This window comes from Excalfactoria chinensis, chromosome 2, assembly GCF_039878825.1.
Source record: "Excalfactoria chinensis isolate bCotChi1 chromosome 2, bCotChi1.hap2, whole genome shotgun sequence".
NCBI classification, from domain to species: Eukaryota; Metazoa; Chordata; class Aves; order Galliformes; family Phasianidae; genus Excalfactoria; species Excalfactoria chinensis.
This window is the reverse complement of record NC_092826.1, coordinates 118,801,582-118,822,479: the sequence shown is the minus strand read 5'-3', so window position 1 is coordinate 118,822,479 and position 20,898 is coordinate 118,801,582. Positions and strand designations below refer to the sequence as shown.

General features: G+C 43.0%; 1 protein-coding gene across 4 annotated transcripts in view; it reads right to left on the bottom strand.

Moving 5' to 3' along the window:
* SLC25A13 (solute carrier family 25 member 13) overlaps positions 1 to 20,898 on the bottom strand; it is a 140,917-nt gene that overhangs the window by 72,518 nt on the left and 47,501 nt on the right. Inside the window, exons 1-3 of one of the 4 annotated variants that reach the window (XM_072327666.1) lie at positions 17,282 to 17,337; positions 15,286 to 15,300; positions 11,743 to 11,757 (exon numbers count right to left, since the gene is read on the bottom strand). The exons of 1 other annotated variant lie outside the window; for it this stretch is intronic. In XM_072327666.1, the coding sequence (XP_072183767.1) occupies positions 11,743 to 11,757; positions 15,286 to 15,300; positions 17,282 to 17,293 (42 nt within the window). In that variant the 5' untranslated portion in view covers positions 17,294 to 17,337. Of the gene's footprint in view, positions 1 to 11,742; positions 11,758 to 15,285; positions 15,301 to 17,281; positions 17,377 to 20,898 lie in introns of those variants that run through there. 2 more of the 4 variants (XM_072327667.1, XM_072327668.1) reach the window with 2 other exon arrangements.

The following is a 20,898-nucleotide window of genomic DNA, read 5'->3' as shown; positions in this document are numbered from 1 at the left end:
TTCCATAATGGAGCTGTTCATAACCTCAGATTCCCTTGCACCCTGACATTAAATTAACTTGATTATAGAAAGTTTATTAAAACAACAGCAAGTCCCAACCAAAGATCTTGAAATCTGAGATACAGCTTTCTTTCCCAGTTTAACCTCAAAGCGGCTCAAGTGCCAAGGCAAAAGTTGAGAGGTAAAGATGCTTCATTCTACCTCCTTATTTTAAAAATTCCTAACTCCAAGTTGGTAAGACGACTTCTTCAAGAACAGAATGGGGAGCTCAGTTCATTTAATTATAGAGCACGCTATCTATAAGCACATTTATGCCTGACAAAAGGCCTAACAAGTAGTCACAAACTTTACTAATATCATGTAAAAATGAGGAGTATTTTTTAAAGTACTTCCCTTCTTAAATGTGACTACAGATAGCAATGTATGTGGCACCACTGAAAGCTCTCAATTAAAGATTGAAACCTCATGTCCTCTGGAGATGTTCCTTAGTTTCATCATGAGTTATTGAATCCACCTGTAAGACTCAAACGCACATGGTCCAGTTTATGTAAGAGGTCAGATCAGATGATTGTAATGCTTCCTCTGGTTGAAAGTCTACAGATGCACTCAAAACGCACAACTCCAAAGGAGATCAAGCCAGGGTTTGACCTTAAATTCTTGTTTAAATGAGTGACTAGGATGTTGGAAACCAGGTAAGATGCACTGACTGACCAAGTCTGAATAGACATCAGACCTCCATTAATACTGTGTACTATGATACAACAACACCCAGCTTTGAATTTTGATACAGTGAACGTGCTTGTGTACTCTTTTTTCCATATTTACACTAACATTATTTACATTAACACAAATACAAATTTTTTTCTATCCTCCTTGGTCACTCTCCCTCCCCACACAGCATCACAAGCTGCATCAGCTTCTGTACCATCTGTCAGGGCACCATTCCCTATTTCAGCTGCCTCAGTCATCATTTCCCATTAGCCCAACATGTTCCTGCACATTCTCACCTCAGTAAAAACACTGTCATTCCTTCTGCACAGAATCCAAGCAAAAGGACTTGACTGTGAAAATACAATTAGACGCCATTTGGAATATCTACCTAAAGGCAGCTGATAACTACTACGCAGATACTTCTGTTACATTCAATCCAATGAGTCAAAGCGTGGGCAGCCTTAAGACAAATATATGTATATATATTTTCTAAAAATTTTTCTCCATCCTCAGAATTACACGTACTGGGCTTACAATCACATTCTGCAGAAGTGTAAGCCAGCCAATCCATGCAGTAGTTACCATTACTCTGTCTAGTAACAGCTAAGAGCTTGACCATCAAAAATCTTCTTGGATTCTACAGGCTGATTCAACATGTAGAGATACAGAATAAACACTGCTGAAACTAGAATTGTGATGAACCTACCTCCCTTCACAGAGAAGCAGAAAAAACCTGCTAGCCAATGGAGACAGCAAACCTCAAGAAAACCTATTCTCATTCATCTTCAGCCTGTCACAATTACAAATCTCTGGACAATTCCCACTCCAGCTTCTGCACCATGATAGGTGGAAGCTTCACTTCCCCCAAGCTCATCAAAGCAAAGAGATCTACTTTATTGGGCAATTACCTGATATCTTTGATCCTACTTTCAAAGCCCCAAGGCAAATGCAGCTGCCTTGTTCATAACCTGATTCTCACACAAGGACTTTCCCAATAAACCACAGTATTCTTGCATACAGACTGATCAGAGGACCAACACAGTTATGAATTACACAGGAAAATGCCTGTCACCTTGCAAATACATGATTTATCAGTTTGTCAAATGCTTCTAAATAGGTACAGCAAAGAGGTGGAAGTAGTAACTACCTTAAAGAAAATTGGTGTATTTCCAAAAATAGGAAAATCTTTCTACATAAAAAGTCATTTAGACAGTGTAGTCCTACAGTTTTCCTACTTAAAGGCTTGAAAAGCAGAAGGACTATACTGCTAGCCCAACAGTCAAGTAAAAATAGCTAGGCACTGTCATTGCCCAGCAATACTGTTTAGCAAGGGGAAAAAGCATCACACTGCAACCAGTGCTACCCATTTCAAACTTTAAGCACATATCAGAAGATCTGTTAGTTGACAATCAGCCTCTGGACTAGGACTAAGATGCAAATGTAATCCTTACAATTCAATGCAAAGCATTACACTACAGTGAAAACCTGAACCTGAAAATCAGCTCTTTGTGGGAAAATAAATAAATCTGTCTTCCGTGTCCAGGTTACTAAAAGAAGCAGCTCAGCCCTTCCATCACTTTCGCCACCTACCACAAAGTGCTACGCTCCTCTGACTACATCAGTTCATCTTGCTCCTCAAAACAGCATTTCTAATGGTCTTATAGCTATTCTACAACACAATTTTTTACTCTGATGATCTTCAGTATTGTTATCCAAAGATAACATACAACATAAACAAACTACTTCATTATGGTCACTATTTGCTATTAATATACCCCAATGAATGTTAAGAAACTAGAGACAAATTTGCATAAATGCAATAATTATGCATAAGAAATATTAGGGATTCTTTAACAAAAACAACCTCTTATTTCAAGATGAGAATAATCAAATGGCATTTTCATCCACTGGTGGGCATTTTTCTAAAATACCCCTCTTGCTCACAACAGACAGATGCTATGACGAAAACTAACACTATTACTCTCCTTTCTCTTTTGCTGTCTTACACCATTCAGAATTGAAGATATACCTAAACACCACAAATACCATCCTGCTATCATGACTTCGGTAGCTCCCTCAGTGCAATTCATAGATATTACCTTTTCCCAGGGCTTGTTGACTTACAGTAGTGCCATTGCACAACCAGTGCACTGACCATAAGTTCATGGCATGATCTTCCTCACTTTCAACTTGCAAAACCAGACATCTCAGTGCTAGCAATTCACTTTCTAGAGCTAAAGTTCAGGCTTATGTCTAGCAGGGAGTTACTTAACCCAAAGAACAAAAGGATAGCAAAATTTTCCAGTGTGACATCAAAACCAAAACTGGTTCCTGCAAGCAGCAGAAAAGAGATACGAAACATTAGCCTGAACAGTGTTACAAAAGGTTTCTCCAGGACTGTCAGTACAGTGGAGGATGTGCTGTGAGTAGGCAGAACAGCTTTACAGCAACAAGTGAGAACCTCCTGCCCTTTGAAGAAAACAAACCTGCACTGAGCAGCAGCATCATAGAGGGGTTTCAACACAAAAATGGCCTGCTGTAGATAACCAGTAATTGCATAACTACAATGAAATAAGAAAACGTTCTATGGATGCGTCTATAAACTTATGGAAAGGTCTGACTCAGGGTGTTGCTAGAGAAACTGCCTTTATTTGTGACACCACACTCGTGAATAAGCAACTGAAAGAACTGAGCTGGAGAAAAGTTCCTATACATTGCATGTCTTGACTAATAATTGTGTGACAGGAGTTAGGTAGGAATAACTGACAGGTAAATGTATTTTGTTTCACTGTTGTGTTTTCTTCTTTGAACGCAGAAGTTCACTTTCCAAGATCCTATTTATAATCAAATCCATCTATTCAAGTCTATTCAAAATGCTACACCTCAGTAGCTCATAGAACTGGGAAGGGTGTGGGAGTGGGCATGAATCCCTATGTACGCATGGATCCAACTGTACAATCTCTAAAAGAACAAAAGACAACTGCATAATGGAAACAGCATCATACGCACGAAGCGAACTTACTGAAGGCTAGAAATGACGGGAGTCAAAGAAAATCTTTAGTCCTGCAGCCAGCAACCCTTCCTCTGTGCTAATAAAAATAGCAGCAGCATTTCAGCAGATACTTGTGCAAATAATAACCCTGTGCTACTGAAATAGGAATTATTTTAAATACGAATTGTTTTGTTTTGATTTTTTTTTTTTTAAAAGGGGACAGAAAAAAAAAAAACAAACATGGGGTCTTTTATTTTGCCCTTTCTGATCTGCACAGCATCCAGCACAGCAGAGCACACCCACGCTCCATGACAGCTGGAAGGATGACAGCAGCTGCCCTCGCCTTTCATGGGTAAACACAATCGAGCCTCTGTACATGGGGAGTCTGGACTTTAAATCACAAAAGCTCTCTCTCTTTTCTCCTCCAGATTTCACCTGCAATCTCACGATATCTATGCCGAAGATGAGCACGCAGATACGTTCTCTTCCTGCAAGCACTGTGTCACCACCAGCTCAGGCTTCCAAAAACTGTACTTGGAACCAATCCACAGGTTCACATGGAAATATCAAACAACCCAATGAAGACTGAACTCAGTTACATAAGACAGTTACGGGCTGATCTGAACTCAGCCAAAATTATTAAAGAGTTCACAATAACTTCACAAAATTGAAAAAGTTGTGAGATACCTGACAACAATAATTAAAAACCTCTCATCTCCTTCAGAACCTGGGGAAACATTTCCAGCATTTTAATACATTTTAATTGGAATCAATTCTGATTCTAGCTTGAATGATTTGGCTTCTCCTTAGCGAGTCTGTTATTACAGGCATTTGCATAAAGTAACAGCTGTTTCATTAAAACATCACATTTACTGGTGCTGCATAGTCATCACGGTGCTCGTATGAGATCATTTGGTTGCTACAGAAACGACGATGATGTCAACCTGAGCATTCTGATGTAGAAGAATTAGAAGAGAAATGAAAAATGGTAAGATTACTTTCATGGAGGCATCTCTTGGAGAGAGAAAAACAGAATAAAATCAATTCAATCTGTCAAGAAAGATTTCCTTTTTCTTCAGGAACACTGCGGTTAAACTAAAGTCTAATAACACAGGATGAGACAAACATGGAGGAGGATTTAAAATACTAGACAAGTTTCAGCACTACTGTTTCAGTATATCCAGGAGATGTTTAGTTTCTCTTATAGACTCAGGACATCACAAAGGGAATTGAGAGCCATACACCTGCCACGTCACAGCATGCTACTGATATCAGCTCACAACGTAGCTCCCTTCTGTCTGTGACTATTGAAAACAGTGAAACTCCAAAAGCATCTTCCTTTCTGACTAGTTGATCCAGCCCATAGGAATGCAAAAACAACGTTTGCCTCATGGAAACACGGGATGACCAACCCATGGTTACTCCTCAAGGCCTTCACAAACTGCGCCAACCTTCAAACAGTGAACAGAAACACTAAGAGACCTTAGAGCAGTTTTTATTATAGATTCCTTTGTTTGCCAGAATATAAATGTATTTAATCAAACTCTGGGTCACACACAACACAAAGTACTCTCATGCTTTCAAACCCACAACAGAACACCGGAGGCTCGGGTTCGAATCCCCCCTGTGGCGCAAGTGGTAGAAGTGCCGCTCTGCTACACAGAAGGCTCGAATCCCAGGAGTTGGACTCGATGATTTCTAAGGTCCCTTCCAACTCGCACGATACTGTGATACTGTGATACTATATACAGAAATAACATATCTGAAAGTCTTTTCATGCATCCCTTGCTTAAGCTACTCTCATCATTTCTGAAAGTCCCCTTTCCCTTCTTTCCCCCAGCAAATCCACAAGAAAAAAAGCTTGTTTACCATCTTCATTGATGGCAAATAAGATAAGGAACTGTTAGGTGCTACGTTAATTATATAAGATTTGGGGTGAATATTTACAGAATAGTATTTGGGCCAAATGCTTACAAGTAGGACTGTGTATGCCTTACTCTCACAACAGATACTGAATCAATAGGCTGCGCATAACAAATCACCACATGCCAACCACAAGAGGTTACAGACACTCATTTTTTTTTTCACTGTGAACAGAACAGAGAAGTCCAAAAGTTTTGCAGTGCAGCGTCACAGGGCAGAAAAGATCACAGCCACCGCTTCACACCTGTCAACCTTGAAAGAAAAGACGCAGCTCAAGTAACAGATTTGGGCACGTGAACGAAGTAAAAGCAACTGCAGAAAGTTTGTTGTTGCCATGTTTTTCTTCCTTTTGAACAGCATCAACACGGAACTAATTCCTGGTCTTTACGAAGCAGTTTCCAGTCAGACTGACACACAATGGCAAGCAGCATTAGACAGGTGAAGTGACAGGGAGGAGGAAGGCTGACTTGATGTCAGTGACAAAAACTATTTTAATGGAAATGTGAAATTATTCAAAAATTTCTTCCCCTAAACATGTGAAGATTTCTCAAGTCAGATTCAGGCTGCACAATGGGCTGAGAGCAGGAATCAGACAGACAGAGTATTTCTACATACCACTTTTTTTCTAATGGCTTTTCATACTCGGTGCCTTACTTAAAGGTTTCCTCTGCCAAAGATCTGTTAAATCAGTGATGTTCCATCAAACAGCAGCTGTCAAACACGATAAAGCCCTACAATAATAAAATACGTGACCAAGAGGTTTTAGTAGCCAAGGATGGAAGAAAAAGTAGAAACAGGCCATATCTGTGAAGAACAGAAAGAAGATGATAACGACAGTGCTGTTTGCTCAGTAATATTAATTTTCAGACTTCTTTTCTTCTATCCTAAAATTAGACCTACGTGTGAGGTCATGGGATGGATGGATGAGACAGGAAAGTCACGTAGCAAAGGACAGATAACAACGCCCGACTCCTACTGCAGAACAAGCCTTTCAATTAACTCCTTCAATAGGGAACCTCCTGCTCTACCGACAGAAGACAACACCCCATCCTCTTTCTGTAACAGCACATGCCAACCCAGAGCTCAGTTGAAAAGCTGTCACAGCTACCTGGCATAAAAGGGCTGCAGGAAGAAAAAGCAAAGCAACATCACAAGTAGGCAGAGATGGGTAGAAACGTTAAAACAGATGTTGTTTCTCACTGCAGGAGGCCCAAGAGGACTGTTAGGGCTGCACTACACATATACACATACGATACATATTTATACACATTCTCTGGTTTGGAGGTTTGTGGTCAAATGCACAGCAGCACATACACATTTGAATACTGATCTCCAAATCAGATTTGCTTGCACAGATGTAGAATTTGTGTGTCATGATCCTGCTGACGGCTTTTTATGTTTTAGAGATGTTACCTGCATTTTGATTAACTGCAAAGCTATCAGTCTTCGATGAAAGATGCAGTCAGATGCAGCTCAAGCTGCTCCAGCACTGAATAATTTGCTCTAATTTATTCCTTACAAGGATTCTACTTTACAGCTTTACTTAGATTAAATGCACATATTTGCTAACTTCCCAGAATTAAATAAAAAAAAAATTAATTAAAATAAAACAACAAACAGCCAACAGTTCTATTGGCTGAGAGAGTTCAGAGAAGTTGGGATAAAACCCAGCTACTTAAATACAGAGACAATTACAATTTCTTCCTCCTACCGACTGGATGATTGGCACTTGGCACAGGATTGTCCTTGTGAAAGCATCCTCCGCTGTTGACTAAGTGCTCTTTCAGGCAGTATGCAAACACTATCAAGAAAAAGGTAGAAAAACGTGTGCCCTTCTATGACTCCGTATTCTCAAATCTCTAGACATTATTTTTCCCAGCACACAATGTCAGAAAGGAAAACAGAAGAACAAAGTGTGCTAGATGTTGTTCCCTCCATGCCTCCTTGTAAAACCAGCACTAAAAAAAGACTCCAACTGCCAAGGAACCTTCTTTGAACCTTCTATTTTGTGGTAAGTTTAAACTTATCTTCTCAGATGGAAATGAAACTCGGCTCCAGGAAAGAACATTTTCAAATCTTCAGTAAATAAGGATCAGGTAATATTTAGCAGCACAAACTGAAGTACAAGAAAAGTATAAAATTGTGCACAATGCTGGAAAATGAGGGGTCAGCAGCACTTCATACACCAAATCTAAAGTCCAGAACTTCAGTTATGAAGGAACACAGTTATAGCGTCAGAAACGTGGGGAGGAATAATTTGCATTTGGAAAAATAGATGGAATTCAAACACATTGGATCACTATTCACACCTAATACAGAAGTATTCAAAGCAGGAGAATAAAAGATAATAATGATTTAAAAAGGCAACTGTCTATTTATAATGTTGCCAAATAACCATGGTCACCCAGCTACTCAGCACCTTTTTCATGTTCTAGCTTTGGAATTCAAGTTGCTCTTCATAATTCTTCAATTGCCCTAATCATCAAAGATATAAAACTTACGGTTGTAGAAAGCACATGTGTTGCTCTTCTAGTAGGTCCCCATATCTGCAAATAGAGGCTTTAAAAGTATTTAATTGTTTCTACCTATTTTTAACCAAAGAGGAGTTAATTTGAAGACTACTGAAATGGTTGGAAAGGCTACAAACCTACCACAAAGATAGTGGAGCAAGAAGTAGCAGTCTTAAAAGTCATTATCTGTCCTATTAACTGTGTTAACAGAAAGAATATCAAACGTCTAGGCAGTCCCAGCAGGTAAGACAGGCTCATACAGAAGTCTGTAGCATCTTCTGAAAACAAGAGGCTACTTGGACGCTGCCTGTATGAGACCACGGGTAAGAATCAAAGCCATATCGCCTTCCCAGCTTCCATAGCTAACATTTAAGTGTACGTTAGAGCTTCATTTTAAGGAGGGCAAAGTGATGGCAAGCCCCAGATCCCTCCTGAAACCTACATCTAAATTCAACTCAACTGTTTAATGAGGAGCACAGACCGTTAGGCATAAGGCTGCTGTGAGGATAACTCATCCCACAGACAAGAGTTGTGGAGAACAAAGAAAATATGTCACTTATGAAAGGAACCAGATTTTTGAGTGACTAAAGCAATCATAACTTGCAGCGGCACTACTTATTACAACAAACTCTGACTGCATTTGATACAACAAACTCAGACCTAAATCTAAAACCAGCAGCAAAATAACAATACCTAAAGAGGATGTAAGAAACTGGTAGTAATCACGCCTACAAATATCAGCTGGTAAGAGCAGAAAAGGTTTTAATTGCCAACCCAGCAATTCAGAGTCCTAAACATCACAAAAAGAGCTGTGGGTCCCATCAAAGCTCCCAGGCAGATACACACTTCAACTCCGGCCTTTGAGATTGGGCCTCCGGCCGAAGGGATGAACATTAGTTACACTGACACGGAATGGTAGGGAGACAAGAGCTTACAAAGGTCACAGTCACAAAGGCAACAGTAACCTAAAACTCAAAAGCACGAAGTTTCACCTATATACATATGGCCACAATGCCTACCAACTCAAATGCGTAACAGTATTTCAAAAACAAGTAAAATACAGAGACTACTGCATCACGTGGAAGGTTCAACCATCTTCATTAGTGGGATAAACCCCACTGTCTCTCCTACGTTTCTGAAGTAATAAAAAAGCTTCAGAAAACTAGGAATTCACCAGTTGCCTCACACCTAACTGGCTATGATTGCAGTTGTCTTCCGTGTGCTGTTTGCCTCTACACTAAGCTAGAACTGATCAGTTCCATAACAGCCTCAGAAGTTTGCCTCTGCCAAACTTACTGTGACATCCCCAAGGCTATATTCTTGTACCACGTTAAGGGAAAAAGCCCTGTCATCTGCACAGTTATCCATCCCATCATGAGCAAAGCATGAAGGGCTGACAACAACTGAATTGCCTGATCCACAGAGAACAGGACAGACGTCATTTGTGTTAAATAAAAAAAGTAGAAAAAAGAAACCAACAATTCCTTCTCATTTCTACGCTCAGAGCTACATTATACTATGCCACTATGGAAGATAAACAGTGGTTTTAAAAAAATCAAACAAAAAAAATCACTCAAACCCAAAGAAACAAACCAACAAACAAAGTTACCTACTTTCTGCCAAGTCAGTTACCCATTCCAATTCACCATGGCACCACTGCATTACCCTGGCACTGCTGCTGCACGCTCAGTAATACCCAAGTCGAATCAATGATTCAGGGTTACTGCTGGCTTTCAAAGCACAGTGATAGGGAGGGTCAGGAAGCACACAGTGTCTCCCCAAGCCAAAGAGCACCTTCACAGCAGCACAGCAGCTGCAGAGGGGCTCAGTTGCGGCCCAGGGTAAGGCAGCATGAGCCAGGAGTCAGGCCTGAGGCCAGGGCCAGCCCAGCGAGGGGCTCCAAGCAGAGTGGACAACCTCTTGAAACTACAGGAATAGTGATGATAATTAAGATATTTCAGAATTATTTTTGAAAGGTTTGGCTGTCTGGTCAGACACTTGCGAATCTCAGTGCCCTCTCTATGAATAAAATGCTTGTTTGTATAACTGCAAAATGCACTTTGTTCAGCCTCCCAGTGTCAGACCCATGAGCATGCTCCGCTATCCCAGGCACAGCATGATGCAAAATCTGTCCCTCAATGAGCAAAACCAACACATGCGGTTTAGGATTCTCAGGATTCCTGAAGTCCCAGCACCATGCACATCCAAGCAGCACTGCAGGTGTGACCAAGCAGTACAGCCATTTTAAACATCATTTTACCAATCCTGCCAGGAGCCATGCACAAATACACTTAGTGAGCACTGCATCCCCCCCCCCAAAGCGTAATGGGAGCTGTCAGCCATGCAAAATGCATAAACATGGCAACAGAGAATGCAAATCTCCTCCTCCCACCTGAGAACCCCAACTGTCAGCAGCTGAATGGGTTTCTTGTATTACTAACTACACAGTACTCCTGCCTGACAGAGAGCTGCAAGGCCTGATGCAAGAAGATCTGCCAGGGATACCCTTATCTTTTGATTCCCCACAGGCTCACTTTGCCTGCTGCTCAGCATGCCAGCACAGCTACTGCAGATAGCCATTCCTGGACAACTCAGATAGGTTTCTTAATTCTACTCCCAAGAGTTAGGCATGGGGTGTTGATCTGCAGAAAGTCAGAAGGTGTCGTGCACCTACATTCCAGGCTCTAGTTTGCATGTGATCAAGGTCTACACCAACAAGCAAGGCAGAACTCCAGGACAGAGACCCCAAGAGTGCACTCACTGGTCAGAAAAAGAAACAGCTCTTACAGGCTGCCTCAGACTGCAAGGCATCAGTGGCATGTGAATCCAGCATGTGGTTAAGCACCTCACAGGTATCCAGTAAGAAGAGTTTGTTGTTGCCAGGCTTGTGACAAGCTCTGTTTCTTCTCTAAATGCATGTAGCTTGGTGTACATGTGTGCACTTCTCCACTCTCTCAAATGTTTCTTTTCTTGCTTTTTTTCCCCACCTCTTTTAAAGAAAAAGAAAAATACCAACAACCCACTCCTTATGAGCAATTTCATCCTTTAACACATTGAGTTTTGTGCAAGCCAAGTAACATTTTTTGGTAAAGAATATAATTGCAATTGCATGTTTCTAAGGTATTGTAAATAGCAGGAAATTATTTTAAAATGTTATGAAAATGCATTTGCAGTGTTCCTTTAAGTGTTTTAACAAAGCTTCCGTTGAAATTGCTTTATTCCAAAGCAATCGAAGATAGGGTCTTTTTATAAGGATCTCTTTATCTCCCTACAAATGACTGAGATACAGATATTTCCAGAAAGGGAATGCACCAGAAAATATGCAATCTTACATTTTACAGCCTATAGTTATCTAGTACCATCAAACATCAGCTGCTATGTTTCCATAGACTGCGCTGTAGCTCGAGCAAAACAGCATTATTACAGAAGTGCCCAGAAGTCTATAGAAATCCAGGTCTGGTGACATACAAGTATGCAGGATCTGTTCAGTACTGTCAAGCCATTCTATAGCCAAAGCAGAAGCAATTCAAGAGATCAAAAGCAAAAATGAAGCTAAAATTAAGCAATGCATTCATGCCATCTTCCAGGAAATACAGTATCACATACCTCCTTGTCACAATCCTTGGACAACATAGATAAATAAAATAGACATTGGCCTAAACAAGCTGGTCAGAAGACAGATTGTTATCATTCAGGGCTGTAAGCTTGTCTACATTACAGCATCAGGAAGAATGCCTTATCATTTGAAGCACACTTTCAAGAGCATCTCTAACTTCCTGGGATATAAAGCTGCATAGAAAGTGGAATTCATTTCCTGACATGATAAGATTCAGATAACTTAAAAACACTTTTCAGCAGTATCACAATGGAAGAGATGCATGCGAGGATGTATGCATAACTCTCAGTCCAGTAACACTTTCCCAGGGCTATCCTGGAAGTCAGGTTACTCTGCACTTGATCCTAAAGAGAAACTATAAAGGAAAAGGTTTCACAAACATGCTAAGAACGCTGGTAATGTCAACACATAGTCTCATCTAACATATTAAAGACATAAATCCACAGAAGAGCCCCCACCTTGCTCTTGTCAAGGAAAGGAGGCAAGTACGGTAGCACCTATAAACACACAGGCACAACTACGACCAAAAAGGAACAGTGTAATAAAGCTCCTTTACAGTGTAGCTGCTCCCCCAGTGCTCACTGCAGGAGGGAGCTTGGAGTTTTCCAGTAGGTCACTTTCTGAGATAATTCTTAGCAGAGGGCCTTGGAATTGGATGCACACCTTGTTGGATTAAGTGGTTTCTATAAAGGTAAATGTGCAGGAAAAGAAACAAAATGAAACAAAGAATATGACAATGGTGGGTAGGAGGGAGAAGGAGAGAAAATCACTTGCTTCCTCCTAGTTACCAAGACTCACATAAATTCTTGATCAGATAAACTCTGGCATCTTAAGAAGATAAGACATAGTAATAGGTCATAGGCAGCAAAATAATACACATTTTTCTCTGAGGAAGAGGTGAAAAAAAGTCTTATGATACACAAAGCATTTCAGAATTTACAGGCTTATGCCCAGCTACACAACAGCAAGCACTGCTGGACCCATAAAGACCAGCAAGGGTAACTACCCCTTGGATCTTACACACTACCATATCCAATAAATGTGACCATGATGCAGTTAAGTGTCATGACACCATTACAGCACAAAATGAGCAATGATTCTGGGAAATAGAGGTTCTCTCTTTATTCATAAGCCACTTGTTTCCAACAGTGCTGCTCACATTGCTGAGTGTCTGGAGCTCATCCGTAAGGGACTACAGTTCTTTTGGGGACACAGAAGCCCATCTCAATCCACGTGTTCATTTTTGAGGGCCCATTTAATGCAGCGCAATTCTGCTCTACCATTTTGAAGGAGGAAGGGAAGAACAGCATTAACTAAAGCAAGAAGAGCTAATTCAGTCTGTATCCAGACACATCCCAATCTATTGCTAGCAAGGGGGAAAGGAGCATGGGAGAAGAAGCTGAATGAAGGACGTACAATGCAGGTGGATGATGCAGAAAAGGAGCACACTGGGTATCCGTGATAGCAAAATAACACTTGTGGCATGGCTGCATCAGAATCTAATGGTTCTGGCATTGTCTGGAATCACATTCTCCTTGAATCTTATTATCACGGTGTTCATATTTCAATCACTGCAAATCCAGACCCCATCAATTCACATGGCACTGGGCTACTTGTGCACACAAAAAGACCCAACAGAGGCAGGGCCAGAACTCCAGTAAATTCAGTCAATGCAATGCATCCTGTGGGACTGGGGCCTTCACTGTGAAACGCTGGACCACGCTAACACCAAGGCATGCAGGGAGTCCCTGATGGGCACTAAGGGCCTTCTTTAACAGTAAATATGACCAGAAACAACATATAATTCCACTGTTACAGTTTCCAAGGCAGTTAAAAAAATACACATAAGCAAAGAGAGAATAAAAAGTTGTTAAGCATATCCAAATTGTGCAACAAAGTTGATTTCCCAGGCACTAGAAACATCCCAAATATTGTCAGGTAGGTAAGGGCAGCAACCTTACCTACTTACTCATTGATCCACTTTGACAGTCAGGCTTCACAAGATTGATGCATGCACTTAGTTTTAAGCATGCGAATAGTCTCACCAGATACTGAAGTAAGGTTCATGGGTTCATGGCTTTACTTGAACAGTTGTTTTACAACTACTTTTCTTAGCATATAACATTTATATTATACTATGTTGATAAGACAATCACTTTTAAACAAGAGTTTTATGCATTCTGGGTAATAGAGGTACCAAGTTCACACATGCAAAACAATCACAGCAGAAAAAGACGGATCACGGTATTTAAAGATTTTATCCTGTATTAGTGCTATGCAGCTTAAAACAACTGTCAAAATTTATTCACATGCTATCCATAGCAGAGATGAAGTTCAATGGTGTACAACACTTCCATGCAAAGCCCACAGTTTTCACACATGCCTACTGAAACCATTGAAAGGGAATTTGCTTTAATACAATTTTAACTCCTTTGTAGGTAGCTTAGTGGCTATGAAGCATAAAGTAGAAAGATCACACGTACTTTCTGCTATTACAAATATCAGTTTCTGGCCTTGAGCTGAGCTGATGAAGTAGCAAAGTGGCAAAGGCGAAATCAGGTATGTGAACAGGTTTCATTGAGAAGCACCTTAGAAATTCCCACTGAAAATAACTTGGTATCTTTTTAAGGTCATTCCGCTTGGTAAAATATAAAGTCACACTTTGAACATGCATGATACAATCACTATAGCCACAACTGTGTAATGGTTCATGGAGCAAGGACAGCTTACATTCACTCAGCAGCCACAGCCAATTTAGCTGTAAAACATAACTCTGGGTGAATCGCAGGTGGCATTAGCTAGATTGTGTAACACGTCTCTTTAAAGGTATGTGACTAAAGGGCAGACAAAGCATGGTGCTCGCATTGTTAAACACTCAAAAATGAAGAAATAAAGCATAAGGTGCTGTGTACAAGCCCATTACAGCACTATATGTGCATTACCATAGTCTTTCCATAAAGCTTGTGTCTTCTGCAACTCAGAGAATGAAGCCAGCACTCACCAAGACAATTTAGTTATCAGTAGGTTAAAATTCCACTGAAACATCTCATCTGTAATTTTACTGGACACTCGTGCAAACATAATTTGCTACTCAGTTCTCTCAAAACGCTGTTAGGAAACACTTTGGAAGACTCCAAACACACATTTGTGTGTCACACATAAAACTTTATACACCATATAAGGGCTGTATAAGTAGCATGACACTGAGTAACAAACAGCATGAAAACTCTATGGCCTTGTTAGCAACATGAAAGTTTTCACGCATAACAACTCTGCCCATTTCTTGATCCCTGAGTGCTTAACCATGCCACCTTAACAGCATCCCATTGGGGCTTTCCTTCTGATAGACCGAATTCCTGGAGTCTGCTTAACATGTCAGCATTGGAAATCTTGCAAGTGAAGAACAATGACATTCAATTCCAAAGACTCATATGCCTGAAATGGTCTAATTACAAAAATTAAAGGAAGCGGTCATGCAGGGTACTGGCAAGGAAAAGGTACTGAAGGAATTTGAGAAAAATCATTCAACTCACCAGTCCATTGTTTGGCTGAGGTGAAAAAGGCAAACATTACTGAGATGCATCAGTGAGGAAGTTAGAACACAAATCAAGGCCCATGCCTGCAAGCACATGTGAATAACTTCAGGCCCAGAAGCTCTTTATGTGGCAAAGTTATTCATGTGTGTGCTTGCAGAACTTGAGTTCAGATGTTTCCGTTAGAGCGCAAAACGCTACTTACGTGCTGTTGCTGACTACAATAAAAGCAGAAAGTCATCTGAGTTTAACGGCAACTATTTCACCTCAAAAAGATAAAAACCCTTCAAGTCTCACAAGGTAACTTAATTATTAATCCAGCCGAGCTGCTCCCAGTGCTGCTGCTGTTTGGTTTTGTTGCTTTTTTTTTTTTGACGTAAGTCATTCAAGCCTGTACACAGCTTTCCTCTGAAGTTACCTGAGGGCAGGAAACCCTGCAATAGTACAAAGTGCTGCACCTCTGTCTTGCAGTGCACCAAGGATGCTTATGACATTCGTAACAAAGATGTATTCTTTTTATTAGGTATCTCTTTGCCAAGCTTGGTGTACTCTGAAACATGCTGTATTCAGCCCAGTTTCTCCTCAACTGTTGTGTCCTTCACATATGTTGTAGTAAAGACTGAAGTAATAAACAAAGCTAAAAGAAGGCCACTGTGCATACACACAGCATGGAGCACATCCATATATCCAATTAGACAAAAATGCTGGCTACTCATACAATATGTTCAAAGTATATTTGAGTAGCATGGATCCAAATGGACTGCACACTGCTTCTTATGGTTCGTAATCGCAGTGAATTGAAGACTCAAGCCTGAGTTCCATAAGAAATATCTAACATGCTGTCAGTATGGGCCAGCGGGCAATTTAATAAAAGGGGAGACAGCGAAGGTTCATTAATCCTAATATTGAGGGATGACTTTAATATATTTCAGCAAATAAAGAGGAATCACATACTGCTCAATCCATTACAACTGCAGGCACTTCAGTTCCCAGTGAGCTAGATGCTGACAGGAGCAGCCCCATCACAGCCTTACTTGCACAGATGAGCATGGAACTCCAGCCAGAGCATCTGAGCACATAAACGTGTTTGCTTGGCTTTGTTACTGGAAGTTTCACTATTTTTTTTTTCCACAGAAATTTGTCTGTCATTAGGAATGGAATACCCACTTTTAATACGGCTGTCTTTTGGTACACAGCCAATGGTGGGGGAGATGAGGTAGAAATGTGTATCTGATAAAACTATTTACATCAATTTATTATACTGAAACAGCCCAAAAGCCTAGCAGAGCAGCACCCGTCTGCTGGAAGAGCGCATAGGGAAGTGAAGCCGGTCTGCAATTATAAGCGAAAGTGAAAACAGCAGGACTCCTCCACAGCTACACGGAAAGGGAAGAGAAGGCCGCAGGGCCGGCCCGCAGCAGAAGGCAGACACGGCCGGCACCGCGCGCCGGGCCGGGCGCACCTGGCGCCGCACAGCCCCGACCGCCGGCCTCCGCACCGGGGCCCCGCCATGCCGCCACCTCCCGCCGAGGCTCCTCCACCGCTGCAACCCCGCACGCGGCTGCCCGCAAACAGGCACGGCAGAGCTCGGCGGGGTCGGGGAGGGCCGCCCGAAGCGGGCCGCGCCGTGTCGGGCACATGGTGCGTTCCAAGCAGAGAGCAGGCCCGCGCCCCGCAGGTAGGGAAGTCCCCGCCGCGCAGCCTCTCTACCCGCAGGCGGTAGGCCGGCACCCCGCCGAACGCAGGCCGGGCGGCCGTCCCGACGACACGCGGAGCGTCCCCGCTGCCCTGCGGCGCCCCTTCCCCGGGGCCGGCGGTCCGCGGCCGCGCGGAGGAGGCGCCGCCCGCCCTTAAGTTTCGCCAAGGACGGGCCCGAGGTCACGGCCGGCGGCCGCCCGCCTCCCGCCGCAGCCCCTTCCCCGCCGAGACCGCCGCCACCGGCCGCACGCCACACGCAGAGGGCCCGCTGCCCGCCCGCCCGCCGGCGGGGACTTACCTTGGCAGCCATGCTGTGCCCGGCGCAGCCACCCCCTTCCCTCCCCTCCCTTCCCTTCCGACCGCGGCAGGCAGCTTCTCCGCCTGCGCACCAGCCCGCCAGCGCCGGCCGTCACCGCTCTCCAGGCGCGGACGGGGCGCGCGGCGCCGCCAGCCCATTGGCTGCACCGCCCGGCCCGGCGCGGCCCGGCGAGGCCCGCGTGATCGGCCGGCACGGCGCTGCCTCGGGCCCGGCGGCCGCGGGAGGGATGCGGCGGGCGAGGCCTCGGGAGCTTGGGGGTGCCCGCGGCCTCTCGCCCCTGTTCACTTTAATCTGCGGTTGATGCCCACAGAGCGCCTCCATCGCCTCACGGCTGCCAAGGGGCAGTACCGAGGGACTGTAGAGCCCGTACAGACGCTGGAGAGCGGCCCAGCTGACGACTTGTGCTGTTAATCACGGGAAGTTTCGGCCGTGCAGCGAGGAAGGATGCCAGGACCGAGCAGCTGCAAGATGCTCTCCAGCCTCGCAGCGCTGTGACAACCATGTTAACATCACCCCTCTGGGCGAAGCCCTCTCATGCCCCCAGCTGCTTTCTTGCCCATGAGTCAGACTGCTGTTTGCAGGCTACTTAACTCTGTTGTATTTCAAGACTTTCATCAGAGATGAACAGAATTGAGACCATTTTGATACGCTTCTGGTGCCTGACTGACTGAATGTGACACGCAAGCACCCTGCTGGAACCAGTGGCTGTGTCCAGAACAACCGCAGGCACGGCCCGCTCGGCCTCACAGACAGTTTGCAGACTGTCTGCAGCCAGCCTGTCTGGGTGTGTTTGGCAGCACACCATTTGGCACACAGGCCCATGGCAATCATTGGCCTTGCCGATGCCTGTGCTGGTGGCTTCGTGGCCTCTGGCTTCTGGGGGAACTTCAGGCTGGCCAGGGGCTGGCAACGTGGACAAGGAGCTAGTCACTTGTGGGTAGCTAAAGTTTGCTTGGAAGTAGCTGTCAGGCAAGGTTTTGCTTTGCAATAGGGTTACGTTCGTCATAGCTTTGAGGTGGATCTTCCAGCACCTTCCCTAAAGTGAGCTTTGTAAGGATGCTAAGAAGGCTGAAAGTGATACTAAATCTCAAAACCAGGTTGATTACAATGTAAACCAAAGCAATTAACTGTTTCTTGTCTATAATTGTCCTAGGGCGAGGTGGTAGAGATCCCTCATGAGAGGGATTCATAAACTCATCTGCTCTCGCTCACTACATATCTTTGGAGGATGGATCCTTTATTTTGTGTTTGCTTGTGGTAAATTACTGACTTTTTGGTTTCTTTGGTTGTACACAGTCTCCTTTGTGTGCCTCAGAAGTTTCTTCTATCACTGGTGAGGCCTGGCAGTGTATCTACATCCTTAGTTTCCCCACTCTTCCAGTTTCTGCTTGCACTGAAACCACCCCGTTTGCTGGATTATCTCCCTTTTCTGCCCATCCTGCATCCTTGTGCTTGCTGCAGGTGCTCCCCTGTACGCAGGAACGCTTCACCTTTTCTTGTGTGCTAGTTCTGCCTGACCTAGAAAACAGCAGTTAGGACAAAGCAGGCACAGAGCCTTCCTCCCACCACACCTTTTCAAACACACACAAACACACACACACACACAAAAACCCAAACAGATTATGTATTGTCTATGTGCTAACAACTGGATAAATAAATACTGTCACCTTGTCACAAATGAATAGATAATAGCAGTCCATTTATAAACAACAAAACCAATCTCAGATTATTTTAATAATACCACTACAGAGAGAAAAATTACAGAGAGAAAATAGCATAACAATTGTCTTAGAATACAAATACAACGTTCTGCAAATACACAGAAGCCAGGATATTTAGATGCGAGGCTGAAAGGCTGTCCTATTAAGCTTTATTTTTGTGAAAACAAGCTTCAATGTGATTATTTTTTTTTCCAAATTGAGACAGCTAAGAAAATTCCTACAGTTCTCACACTGTGCTACCACACGGTCTTGAGCCTTATCAAAGAAAAACACAACCAACAAACCTGCGTGTGTTTCAGGTAGACTGGTGGGAATATTCAGATGTAAATAAAAACCAGTGACTCTGGAAAGCCTCTTTCAGCTGGTCCCCACACGTGATAGTATGTAAGCTCTTCTAGCACTTAATTTTCCAGACTTTGAGAGCCTCAAGTGCCTAAAGTCCCAAGCAAGCCTTAAGCAGAGTCTTGGCCCTTGGCTGGGAGGTCATTGTCTAGCTTATATGAAAACCTGAGTGCAATAATCAACCTGAAGTTGTCAGCCCAGCCAGTATCTGTCCACAACTAAAGCACGTGTACAGGCCCAAACCTCTTATCTTCCTGTAAGAGGTGGAGACTGTTCAGTTTTACTATGGTATGTGATACATCTGTGGTAGATTACAGCATTATGCTTGGCTAGGTAAGCAACTTGTTTTCAAAGTCCTCCACTGACTGAGGTTAGGTTCAGATCCATGTTTCATATTCCTTTCAGTATGTTTTAACCACAAAGCCATAAACTGCTCTGGGGAACAGAGGAGGAACATTTTTCATTCTTTTCAGTGAGGCTGTCATTGTATAGAAGAGAATCCAAGACGAGTGAAACCTTGGAGGAGCATGATTCTTTTGTATGAGACGATGTGACGAGGGTGATAATATGAGTCAGTTTTCATCACAAAAGATATACGCGTTTCCTGGATAAGTTAGGAGGTTGCATCTTCTGATCGAATGGCTTTTTCTATATTTAGTTCTAACAGTCACACAATCACACACGCCAGGGCTCTTCTCTTCAACAAGAAACTACCTATAGTCATGCTCCTTCTTATTCCTTCTTCTGGTACAGGGTACCCTAAGTTTTTTCATACGTATGCAGACAAGTTCTGCAGGAGAGCTGTAACTTGTTTCCAAAATAATTCACAACCTTGTATCTGGAAGCCGACCACGAGGTGAAAAGTTTGTTCACATTTAGAAGAGTGTGAAAGCAGATTCACTACTTGGTGTTTCAGCTATTAGGTTATTATGTAACAGGGCAACCGTCCTGAAATAGACATGAAATTTTGCTGAGCTTATTAAAAATAATGCCACAGAGACTGTCAGCCTGGCACCCTTAGGGTTTTTAGTCTTGATAAAGGACTGAACTAAGCATATGCCATAGGATCAGCATTTTGTTACTGACTACTGACTGCTGATTATAAGGCAGAGCACTAGCTGGTTTGAATCTTAGTCTGACATTCATTATTCTTTCTGTGATGTCTCTTACACTGTTCTGAGTTTTGCACTGGCAGCTCAATGCTTAAACTGTAGGCACTGAAACATGTAGCTTGAAGGCAAGGTATCTCTTCTTGGCTCTAGAAAAATCTGAGCACATCTGGAAAGTTCTGCAAATGACTGGATCTGCAAAAAGTCAATCTGGAAAAGCCTGAGTGCACCAATTAGCTCAGTGACTAAGACCATGGTGAAGCAAAGACTGACCCAAGACCGTCGAGACCTATGCCCATAATCATCATCACTGAGCTGTTTTCCTCAGGATGCCTTCTGTCTGCCCCACAACATAGTAGTTTTCTTCCAGATGGCTTTTTCTACATTATATTACGCATACAGTAGCACGCGGAGCCTGCTGTAC